Here is a 12623-nt window from a genome sequence, read left to right as displayed (position 1 = left end):
GAAAAAACAACCATGTATAGTAAGGCATTTTTTATTAAAAAAAAAAAAAAAAAAAAAAAAAAAACAGTTAAAAAAAAATCCAATTATAGACAGTCGTTTTTTTATATTATTTAAAAAAAAAGGTATTAAAAAAAAGACCATGTATAGTAAGGCACTATTTATTTATTTTTTAAACGACCATGTATAGTAAGGCAGTTAAATAAACAACCATTTATAGTTTTGCCACTGACCTACAACGTACTACAAACACATTCATCCATTATTATAGTTTAATATACTTTTTCTCAAAAATACTATTTCCGAAATATTTTTTATAACATTTTGAAGAAAAAAAAAAATTAGATTTTTTTTTTTTTTACATTATATACATAAACATTTCTTGAAAATGTAATTTTGTTGGTTTATCAGGTCATGATTAATCTGTGATTAGATTTTAAATTTTTTTTTAAAAAAAAAGAACCACTCTTGGGCAAATTTTTAAAGATTTTAATATATTTTGTGCTTGAAAGACAACTTTTTTTAAAAACCGCAAACAGCAATCATACACCTTTGAAACGGACTAAAGTCTCTCCTGTACATATGTATACATACATACATATATTTATATATATATATATATATCTTCATAGATATATAAACATCAAAGAAATTTTGGTTGGGAATAAAACGCATACACAGTGATTGATGAAAGAAAAGAAAACTTGTCGTAGTGGTAGTTATGGCTTACAGTACACATCTAGTATTCACTTTCAAACTTTACAAACACTTTTTTTTGTTGACTGTACAAACGTCATCGTCGCGATGACATGCTAACGCTAAAACTCTTATTTACACGTAAAACCCTGATTCATGTCCAAGCCACGGTGCAAACAAACATCCAAAACACTCAAAAGAAAAAAAGTTCGTTACTCGGTGTGATGACGCCGAGCGACTGTCAATCAATCAATTGCTTCTACAACCAAAAAGTGTGGTCCCAAAAAGTACACACGAGGAAGTGTGACGAGTACAAAGTGTTCAAAGGTGGTCTGCTAAGGAGGGAGAGTGGGGAAGCAAACAGTAGGTGCACACTGTCATATAATACTCATACGCCACCTACTGGAGATAGCCATCACATACACATTTTAACAACCGACATACAGTATTGCTTTTATTAAATACCAATCTACGAGATTTTTTACCCTCCTGCCTAATATTTTCATGTCACAGATTTATGGTATTCACTTAAGCCCGGTACTCACAAACTGGTTTTGGATTTTTTATTTTTTTAAATATAATTTTGGGGGTGGGTAAGGGTATTATTATAGTACAATTATAATAATACATTTTTTTAAGTTGTATTGTGTTTTTCTTTTTAGATTTAAAAATGCTTTAAATGATCAAGAAAAAAGTAATTATAAGTTTTATATTTTCATTTATGTAAAAAAATTTTTTCCTAGATTATATATATATATATATATATAAATTGTCATTAAAAAAATAAACAAAAATGTAGTCATTTTTTTTAAAATGAATGAAACTGAAATTATTTTTTTTGTTGAAAAATAAAAATAAATTGAGAAAAAAAAATTGTCATATTTTCCAGGAAAATGTGCATGTTTTAAAGAAAAATAAGTTTTATATTTTTTTAAAGTAAATTTGAAACAGCATTTTTTTTTCTTTTAACATTTTTTTTCTGGCAAATTGACTAAAAAAATGAAAATGTAAACCTTAAATGTAAAATGTAAGTGTGGTTCGAATGATTGATATGTTATTGTGTGTACCAGGCTTAATTTCACTTCTACTAGCATGAAATATTTAATTAACATCTCTGCTGACATTTATTAATATTTGTAGTCATGTTAGCCATAAAGCACAGTATAAATTCTATCCATTTACCATAAAGTTAGCAAAACCTCCCCTAGATTCGAGTTCCCCTATTGGAGAACTTATGATTGTGTTATTAATAAGGGGCATGGGGAGAGATTTCAACTTGTCCTTTGCTTTAGTGGGTGGGGCACTGGGGCGCTGTGTGTGTTTTGTGTGTGTGCGTGCATTTATTTGTGATTGTGTTGTTGTACGAGCCAGATATGCTCCTGTGATTGTTTGATGACATTGCTGCTGCTGCTGCTGCTGCTGCTTCTGCTGCCATTGGTGTTGATCTGGTGGTGGTTGCCCGTGGCGACGCGAGGCGGCTGCTGCTGCTGCCCCCTGCTGGGCACGGGCAGTTGTGATCTGGTTCGACGTTGGCTGCTGTGGACTGCCTGGATTGCCTGAGCGGGCAGCGACTGCGGGAGATGGGAAACAACACGCAAATCTTGCCTCACAACTAAAAGCAAAAAAAAAAAAGTATGTAATAAAATAATACAAATAAAAATAAAATACATAAACATCAACAAAGCAATAGCCCACAACTCCTAAACTTTCGGTTCTTCCAGCTTGTGATTGACTTAAATGGTCTGTCAATTTAGCGCCACCTATTAATTTTGGCCCATCAAAATGTTGTTTTCTTTTCCCCTCTCCCGCTTCCTCACCGGCTGAACTGATTGGTCCACGGCTACTTCCTGCTCTGTTGTGGAGGGCGGAGCTCCGGTGGGACTTCTGCTGGCGAACAGATGGACGTCGTCGTCTTTGGATGCCCACATCTGGAAATGACAAAGAAAAACAAAACAAAACAAAAAAAACACCATAATATATAAATTATGCCCTTAATATAGGATTTTTCTTCTCAAAAGTATATTTTCCCCCTAAAATAAAGTAATTTTTTTAAACAAACATTTTATTTTATTTTATTGTCCCAAAATATATATTTTGGTATTGACCCAGAATATATATAAATTTTTTTAAATTCTTATTTTCCATACTTTTTTTTTATCCCTGAAAATATTTTATTAATTAAAAGAAACACTTTTATAAAATATATATTGTTTTCTTTCTACTATGACTCTTTGGTTGTTTTAATCAAATAATTAAACTTATTCTTGTATTCTTGAACACTTTTTTTTTTTAAGTCTTACTGAAAAAGTTCTGGGGAAAAAAAACTCATCTAAAATGACTTAAAATAAATAAATTAATAAATACTCCATGTAAAACAATATAAATTTTTTCGTAATAAATACATTTTAGTCAGACATTATGAATGACTTATGACAATTTTTAAAAGATGTTTTAAATTAAAAAAAATAATGACATAATTGTTCAGACTTTCAGGAAGAAACTTTCACTTCACTATTTTTTTTTTTTTTTTAATCTAAACACAATAACTAAAGTAAAAAAAAATATTCAGGTAAGATTACAATTTCTTTTAAATGAAAACTACTTTTTCTTAACGTGACATTTGTCTTCTTCATGCCCTAATGGAAGTGTCTGAAATCAAAAGTCACTATCTCTGTCTCCCTCTGGTGGCTGAAAGGATCATGTACTAAAACTGTCTAATCAAATGACTTTGTAATGCAGTAGCGCATACTTGTCTAATGTCTGGTTCTGACTTGCTGGAGCACAACGACTGAAGCTCTTGGATCAGGTCCGTCTCGTCGTCTGAGAACAAAGACAAACCGGACGCCTGCCTGAACAAAACACACACACACACCAGTCAAAACATGAAACACATATTTCAATTGATGGGAGAAGAAACTATACTGAGCATGTAGATACTGCACAAGCACTTGTACGATGAGCAACTAGTACTACAAGTAGCAATATTAGTTTTTAATGATGATGTGAGTACAAACCTGTTGAATTTGCCATTTGCGGTGCAGCTCACATCAGTGGAGGATACGGAGCCTGGAAATACAAACAAGCCATTTATAATCATCATGCATTCCTATAAAATGACTGATTATTCATATTAACTCCTTCATAAAAGATGACTGGTGAATAACATCATTCATCCATCCATCAGTTATATTCTATGGATCGTCTTCATACAAGACGACAACAGATGAGTGAATGACGTATTGTAAAAGGATTATTAACGACATGCTTGACAGCTGAACGATGTCGTGTCGACAACATTACCGTGGCGAAAGGAGCCGCCGGTCCAGCTGGAAGCGGAACTTCCTTTCTTTCGCGGGCTGGTATTGCATCGTCTCAGCTTGTCTCGACATTTCCTGCCGCCGCTTCCTTTTAAGGAGCCAATGGCGGTCAAAGGGATGGCTCCGCCCCTGAATGCAACCTCTGAGAAGAGAGAGAAAGGTTTTGTTTTTTTGTTTTTTTAATGTTGAAATACATAATCCAATAATGTTGATGAATAAACAAGGTCTGACGGTGGCGAGGGAGGGGGCATCCTCGCAGGACGGCCTTGTTGACCAGGATGCTGAGCGCGGCCTTCAGCACCGCCTGCTGGCCGTCGCTCAGAACGACGTTGCTGGGCAACGAGGAGGAGGAGGAGGAGGAGCGCCTGGCTGTTACCCGGGCGACGATTGCCGCCTCAACGCGAGGGACCACCACGGAGCTCCACAGACGAGACAACCACCTGAACGCAGCAATAATCACTCGTGCCCTTCGTCGTGCGCGTGTTTGTGTCTCGTGTGTATTGTCGTACCTGACCACGGCGTGCGCGTCGTTGCCGCGGACGGGGCAGGCCAGGAAGTGCCTCGGTCCCATCAAGGCCTCGTGCGTGCCCAAATGCGCCAGGCAAGCGTTGAGCTGCTGCCACACTTGAGCCACCCACAGCACCACCCTCTCCATGACGCCGTCGCCGGACCACGCCGCACTTCCCGTCTGGACGACAGAACGCGGGACAACGCTCGTTTGTGTTCGACAGCAAGTCGAGATGTGGATTGAGATCCAGATCGGCAGAATTGCGGGCGGGACCTGGTGCAGCAGCTTCCTGCGCAGGCGTCTGGCCAGCAGGCCGTGCAGAGGCTCTTGGTCCCAGCGCAGACGCAGCCAGCGGAAGTGCTGCTGCAGGCGGAGCTCCGAGCCTTGGAGGCGGGGCTTTGACAGGGAGCCAATCAGGAAGCTGCGTTGGCAGAACTGATGTGGCCCTGAAAAGGAAAAGATTATTCATTATTGTTATTGTTATTATTATTATTATTATGATTATTATCATAGATATATTTTTGCCTTGATTTTTGCTTAAAAATAGTACAAATAAATAAATACATTTCATCAATCAATCATGTTATGTTTAAATATTTGTTGACTTGACTTCTACTTAAAAATAGTAATATATATATATATATATATATATATATATATATATATATATATATATATATATATATATATGTATGTACACACACACAATAAAATGTTATCAATTGTGTACACTTTAAAAAAGCAGCATTTTTTGACTTGCATAAAAAATAGTAATAAATAAATACATTTAATCAAGTAATTGTGTATATTTTAAAAAGGAGTAACATAGTAATCATTTGATTACAATTTTGTTTTAAATAATGACTGCTTTTGATTTTTCTTTTGCAATTAAAACCACACAAGGATAACAGGCGTCTCACACATTCTCACCAGCATTGAGCAGCAGGGGGGCGGCGGAAGTCCTGTTGTCCAAGCTGTGGCACAGATCACCCAGCAGAGCCGACAGGGACGCCGCCTTCTCCAGACCCTGCAGCAGCAGCACCACGCAGCCGCCATGATCGCACGCCGACGACGGCACCAGGAAGCCTGCGTGGCGGTGAGGAGGAGGTGACACGTGATCCAATGACGACAACGATGATGATGATGATGATCTCACCACAAGAGACGAGAGTGTCCAACAGCTGCTCCTTAGTCAGAGTGTGTTGAACCTCCACCTTTACCACTTCGCATGCCTGACCTCCCGCCTCCTGCTTGGACTGACATGAGGGAGGAAAGCAGAGGGGCCTGTTGTCATGGAAACTCAAGACAATCTCATACGTGCAGTCCTAAGAAAACTCCAACCAGCTTGTTCTCTTTGTACATTTTTGTTTAGATTTCAAATACTGCAATGCTGTTCAACTGTGATAAAAAAAAAAAAAAACCTTAAAGACATTTAAATAAATAAATAAATAAATACCCTCAGTTCAACATAGTTGCTTGGCAACAATATGCCACCAGATGGCGCCCAGCAGCCATTTTATGATGTTTTTGAATCAGTGATACATTGGTAAGAAATACAAGCTGTTAACTTCCACCACTGACAAATTGTTCTGACTTATAAACTTGAATTATCAATCAAATTTAAAAAAACTGCCAATCCCCATAATGCTGATATCATATTGCCCTTCATTGTGATCACCTTGATGCAGCGAGCCAATAAAGCGGCGATGTAATCCTGACAGCTGTCCTCCAGGCCGTGAAAGATGACACTCCCGTATTGCTCCACCTGTCGCATCAAACACGACATGGGACAATTTTTTACTATTCAACATCATCTGCATGTCATGAAGCAAATTGGAACATTATTATTAGCAGGTTGAAAATATGGAAAAAGGAAAATCACAATGGCTGGTATGTTCTTTTTGCCCACTGTCTAATGACACGACAAGTAGGGGGTGCTAGAGTTGCCAAAAAGACCATGTTTTTTTTTTTTCCCCCCTCAGTGACGCCTGCAGCACCTTTCTCGCCAACGCTACTTTTGGTCAGCATTTTATTTAGTGTGTGTGTGTGCGTAGTGTATGTGTGTGTGTGCCTGCGTACCAAGCGAACGTAGTTGAGCAGTACAGGCAGCGGAAAGAGAGACTCCAGAGCCAACTCATCAAGACACAATTCAGAAAGACCTAGGACAAATAAAAAAACATGCACATACACATTTTTATATGACATACGTTAACTGCAAGTCCCCTAGATGGCGCTGTGTGGAATTTAAATTAACAATAAGGTAAATTCAGCTTTTCAACTGTTTGCATGTTTTTCCTCCAAACCTAAAGCTCACGTGTTACATGAATGTTTGTAAATGCTACAAAAATATTACGTAAATGTTTGTTACATGGGTGTTACTTTGATGTTAGATGGATGTTTTTTAAAGGTTACATCATGTTACAAATAGGTGACATGGATGTCATAAGTTAAACAATAAATGTCATGAAAAAGTAACATGTTAAATAAACTTTACCGAAACGTTACGTGAATGTTACGGACGTAATGTAGTTAGGTGTTTTGTTTTTACCTTTCAGTCGGACGGTGATGACCTGGCAAAGAGGTTTACGAACTAGATCCCAAGGTGAGACAGGGAGTTCCTGACCAGGTTGCCACTCGCTTCCTCCTGTAACAACGCAGACATACATATGCATTAATGATGGGAAAAGGAGGACAATTTCAAATTAGGCAATCACCATCGGCTTCTCACCAATCAGGATGGAGCTGATGCTGGCGGCTGTGAGGCCCAGCGGGGGGCGCTGTGCGTCCTCACCACACAGTATGTGCAAATGTGAGGCGAAGGCCTGGCCAATGGCGGCACTCAGCTCAGACCAGCGCATGGAGCGCTCCACTGACAGTCTGCACAGCACTGACTGAAGCTCACCGGCCCGCTTCTCAACATCATCATCGTCATTCTCATCATCATCATCATCATCTTCATCATCCATGAAAAACGGAGGTGAATTGGTTCGGTCACCATCTGAATACTGGAGACGCACCAGGACTCGGTACTGATCTGCAACATGGAGATCGTCACTTCAAACTACAGCCAGGCAAGAAATCCCCAATCTGTTTTTTTTTTCCTGAACAAGTTCAATTCGATGTGGCTTTATCGCAGTGCAAAACATTTTTCAGAATTGTGAAGCCCTAATTCTCATTCACCAACATGAATTGTGCACACACTCACTGAGATTTTCCAGGAGATCTTTGCAGTCATCTGTGGCAACGTCATGAATGGTGCGATTGCATTTATCTCTCCTCTCAATGTCTTGCTCACGGTGGCTACACAGCACCTCCAGACACTCCTCCACACACGCACACATTGACATAAACGATATTAACAACAAGATTGGCCATTGCTTGGCAACTGCTTTCATTTATTCCACCTTCAGGCCGAGTGCGGCCGCCATGTGAGCGGCCGTCCATCCATCTGCGTTGGCGTGGTTGAGCAGAGCAGCGGGCAAAGCAGGGGCTCCATCGGGGTGAAAGGTCGCAGCGGGGTCTCCTGGGCCGGGGTGACAGAGGAGCAGACGCAGCATGTCCACGTGGCCCGATCGCACCGCCGCGTGCAGACACGTGCAGCCGTCCTGCACAGATGACCATGACGCGTCAACTCATCAGTCATCAGTATTTGACTTTCTTTTTAGTCATTATTATTAGGGGTGGGCAAATGAAACCTTTTTTAGGAAATTTTATTTGGATTCTGTTGGCTACTTGTAAGAAATTGAATAAGTTATTTTGTTTCAGATTGCATGTGATATTGGTTCAAAAACCATTTTTCAAAATGGACACTAATATCCTCCCAAAATCACAATTTTCCCCATACAAATCCTGAAAAACCTGTGAAAATATGACTTGTAATATGACTAACTATATGTTTTCAAGGTCACTGAATACAAAAATAGCTGAATCAGATCTGTTTGGAGATTTGTAATGTCTATAAAGGGTGAAAAACAGCATTTTTGGTGTAAATTTCAGCCCAAAAACGCCATTTACCGGTAGTACTTTAAACTCAGAATATTAATGCAACTGTGGGTTTTGAAGGCTACTGAGTCCCAAAATATAGAAAATATATGTTGGATCATTTGTATTGTCTATTTTGACTGGAAACTTTTTTTTTTTTGTACAAGTGGCTTAAAAATGTGTATATGTCATGAGATTATAGAATCAGTATTTTTAGTAAAATTGTGGTCAAATATTACGCCAAATTGTATCATTTTTTTTATTACAGCATTCATGCACTTACTAATATTTATGGGGTGGTTCAATATTTCACATAAGCCTTTCAACATTAACAGAATTCAAATAAAATAGCTACATGTGCATTTAGTCTGACCACAGTGCATTCTTATTATTTGCATTTATGTATGTATTTATGTAGCACCCCTGGAATTTTTTGTTAGACAGGTGTGCCATGTGTTGACCCTTTAAAAAAAAAAAAAAAGTCTCAAGAACCCATGCTGAGAAAGAGAGGAAGTCGGCCATTTTGCTTGGAAGTGGCAATTTGAGGGATATTTCAGGTGATCCTTCCAAGAGAATGACACGATTCATTTAACCCTGTTTGACTTCATCGCTTTCCAGAGTCACATGGCTACCTTTGACTCCACCCACTGGCCAACATCAGCTGGTGGCTAAAAATACATCCGGTTGCACTGTTGCAGACGTTCTACGACATCGCAGGGAAAATGATGTCAAGTGCAGCAAAAAACAAGACACTCCAATATAAGTGGACCACATCCAGGGTAACCAGTGGGCCACTTAGGGTTGTCATAGCAACCTGGGAAGCAAGGATCAACCTATCCATCCATTTACCCAGCTATTTTTCGAGTCGTCCAGTTTCAAATCAAGCCTTAAGAGTTGTTAAGAGAAGAACTAAAGTGATGATTGCACCTGAGCCCATTTGAAAAATGGGAAAGCAGATGCTCAAGTGTGCGGTGGAGCATATATACCATGGCCATATGGGAGCGATCGGCGCCGGCGCTCAGCAGAATGTGGACACAGTGTTTCCTTCCCGCGCCGCTGGCTAGGAAGAGGGCGGTCTGGCCGGCCTCCGCTGTCGCGTCCACAATGGCGCCGGCAGCCAGCAGAGCCTCCACACAGCTGGAGGGGGAAAGGGTGCTAATGTTACACAATAATTCATTCATTCATTCTTTGATTTGAATATATTTTCATAATACACGGTAAACAACACAGCCATTCATGGAGTGGTTTAATTGTGAGGGAGGTGCTTTTTTTTTTTTTTTTTTTTTTAAGTGGACAACTAATTACAAGAATATCACTCCGCTATAAATACATATCAAACAGCAGCTGGACCATACCTCTATGGTGGAAGTTTCAGGAACTCCATTTCACCCAATAATATTAATTATTGATCATTAGTGGATTTTTGTGTGTGTGTCTATACTCACCCACTGTGGCCGTGGGAGGCAGCAAAGTGCAAAGGTGTGAATCGGTTTTGGTCGGACACATCGGCAGGCGAGCCGGAAGACAGCAGCAGCTTCACGCACTCTGTACATAAACAGAAAAACGGTCAATTATGTCATCATTAGTCAATTAAAAAAAAAAAAAAAAAAAATTACCCGCATCTGCGTTATACCCACCTGAGTGTCCGTGGTGAGCAGCAGCAAACAAGGCAGCAGTCAAGTTGTGGAGGTCTTGAGGTGGGTGGCGGTTGGGCTGGTTGTCTGTGGCAGTGGTGTGGTGGGCGTGGTCGGGCGTGGTAGGGTGGGGTTGGTGAAGCAGCATTGACAATAAAGTGACATTACCCTGGGAAGCAGCTTGGAGGAGGAGCAGCGGCCGCCCGCCGTCCAGGGCAACGGGCCCACCGCTGCCGAGAGGGGGGACTACGGAGGGACACCAGCCTGTGGGGAGTGGGAGAAAGGGGGAAGAGGGAGCGGGGGCGGAACAAGGTTAAACCAGGGGAGGGTTGACAACCACACTAGAAGTGCTGAAGAGGAGGAAGAGGAGGAGGAGAAACAAGATGCCTGAGTAACCAAACATATATAAAATACACACATTGACAAAATCAAACAATAAATAAATAAATAAAAACTCACCCTAACATGATAGCCGTGGCATTATCGCAGTTTTGCTTGTTTTGTTATGCGCTTACTGTAAGATCACGTGAATGACACTCATGCAACCCTCAAAAAATAATACCCACAACAAATCAAGGGAAGGGGCTTAATAAATGACATCTTTTCAGAATGCTTTGATGTTTACCACAAGATACCTACAGGTTATTACAAAAAAAAAAATGGTAGCGCATTTCATACACAAGGTAACTCAAAATGCTTCACATACTGTACATTTAAAAATAGTTACAGATTATAAAAGATAGTAATAGTATAGTAAATTAAAAAAATAGCCTCCTAAAATTACTAAAAGAGTGTACAGTACAAGAACGATTTTCAAAATACTTTGAAAGACCTTAAACATAGGTATAGGAATAAAGCATAGTTTTTAACCTGGATTTAAAGTATTTACATTTTATTGTTATGTTTTGAACCTTTATCCATTCATATTATTCACTCTGAAAATTTAAAGATTACCAGCAAATCAGAGGACAGCATCATACAAAAGTACGTAGGAAGAAAAAAAAGCTATTTAATGGTGATTTAGGGGAGTTTGTGTGTTATATTCACGGAATTTTACGGTATTTGATAGTGGCAGCCCTACTTACTTTATAATTACATTCAACTCGATTCAACGTTGCTACATTAGACATGGCAATATTCGGCTTTCCTGCTTTTGCCTTTGCCATGTTACTAAATCTGTTCCTGCCGTGCAACACGACACCTCGTTTGTACTGATACACTATTGGACTTACGGGTATCACTAACCAGAAAACTGATGTGAAAACATATCCTGACGAGCAGTGTCGCCACCTGCTAATCATGACAGAAAACAACAGCTTGCATGCAAGCAGATTTTCCAACAAGTGAAGTCAAACGAACACCAGCCAACAATTTCTTGGAGGGGAAAAAACATATATAAAAAATAAAAGACATTTCCCAGGAACAGTTAACACATAGTGAGGTGTGTTTGCATGACATCGTTTTACCTGACAAGTGCAAAAACCAGAAGACCAGTGAAGGAGACGAGAGGTTAGGGTGCATGAAAGGGGGCATGCTAAGTTAGAAAGGCAAAGGGTAGGTGAGAGCAGCCACTGGCATCAGCTTCAAAGAGGAAAGGGGTGGCCATCACGAAATTATATTCCATCCAAATATTATAATTGTTGAACTAAAATGCAAGCCTCAGTGCATCCCTCTCTTGGGTTTTTCTTTTGTAAGCTTAACTGTTGGGCTAACCTGTTGGACAAAGAGCGCCACTAGACGACGGAGGAGACTTAAGAATGCAGCCTGGATGTTCTATTCCAATATCATCCTCTTGGACTGGTCTCTCACTATACAATGCTCTGCAATGCTATGTAATTGAATGCTATGCAATGCAATGCTATGCTATGCTATGCTATGCTACGATTTCATGTGAAATATTGGGCTATGCTAACCTAACATACGCTACACTCTGGACGAGGCGCCAAAAAGAGACAGCTGGAAGAGAGGCAGTGGCGAGAACTGGAGAAAGACGGAACGTGGGAAGTGAGCGGGAGGGGTCCCCTTTACCTGATGCTGTTGCCAGGGGGCTGTCTGTGGGGACACGGGGGCTACAGTTGGATGGAGCGCTAATGGAGAGGGAGGAGGGAAGGGTTTTGATGGAGGGGATGGTGGGGGTGACGACGGGGGGGCATTCTGCAAACTGGTCGGGCCCCGGGGAGCGGCGGAGGGTGTATGCACCCACCTGAGAGGCCGTCAGGGCTGGTACCAGGTCCAGGGTGGGTTTGGGCGGCAACTGGGGTGTCGCTGATTTGAGGCCCACTCCATGAGAGCGCCCGCTGTCCCCCACCACTTTTATTGGTGGATGCGGAGGCGAGGGGGTCTGGGAGAGCCCGGGCTTTTTGGGAGGGATGGGGGGAGGGTTTCCCCGGTCAATTCTGGCCACGGTGGGGGACTTAAGGCCGATGGGGTGGCTGAGGCGGCTGGGGAAGGACCCCCCCTCCGAGGCCGAGTGCGGCAGGCTGGGCCGCA

The 12623-nt window shown here is 40.8% G+C and overlaps 1 protein-coding gene across 1 annotated transcript in view; it reads right to left on the bottom strand.

Moving 5' to 3' along the window:
• Positions 1–469: 469 nt before the first annotated feature.
• Positions 470–12623, bottom strand: part of cttnbp2 (cortactin binding protein 2) — a 38795-nt gene continuing 26641 nt past the window's right edge. The window contains exons 4-23 of the mRNA XM_077517260.1: positions 12162–12623; positions 10137–10397; positions 9945–10044; positions 9486–9636; positions 7923–8123; positions 7724–7841; positions 7247–7552; positions 7067–7162; positions 6598–6677; positions 6197–6283; positions 5675–5774; positions 5449–5604; positions 4792–4964; positions 4520–4698; positions 4242–4450; positions 3994–4152; positions 3708–3759; positions 3443–3542; positions 2511–2621; positions 470–2264 (exon numbers count right to left, since the gene is read on the bottom strand). The exon at positions 12162–12623 is cut by the window's right edge and continues 877 nt beyond it. Coding sequence (XP_077373386.1) covers positions 2034–2264; positions 2511–2621; positions 3443–3542; positions 3708–3759; positions 3994–4152; positions 4242–4450; positions 4520–4698; positions 4792–4964; positions 5449–5604; positions 5675–5774; positions 6197–6283; positions 6598–6677; positions 7067–7162; positions 7247–7552; positions 7724–7841; positions 7923–8123; positions 9486–9636; positions 9945–10044; positions 10137–10397; positions 12162–12623 — 3332 coding nt within the window. The 3' untranslated portion in view covers positions 470–2033. The remainder of the gene's footprint in view (positions 2265–2510; positions 2622–3442; positions 3543–3707; positions 3760–3993; positions 4153–4241; positions 4451–4519; positions 4699–4791; positions 4965–5448; positions 5605–5674; positions 5775–6196; positions 6284–6597; positions 6678–7066; positions 7163–7246; positions 7553–7723; positions 7842–7922; positions 8124–9485; positions 9637–9944; positions 10045–10136; positions 10398–12161) is intronic.

The sequence above is a fragment of the Festucalex cinctus genome, chromosome 3, assembly GCF_051991245.1.
Source record: "Festucalex cinctus isolate MCC-2025b chromosome 3, RoL_Fcin_1.0, whole genome shotgun sequence".
In the NCBI taxonomy this organism is placed as follows: domain Eukaryota; kingdom Metazoa; phylum Chordata; class Actinopteri; order Syngnathiformes; family Syngnathidae; genus Festucalex; species Festucalex cinctus.
This window is presented reverse-complemented; position numbering and strand designations above follow the sequence as displayed.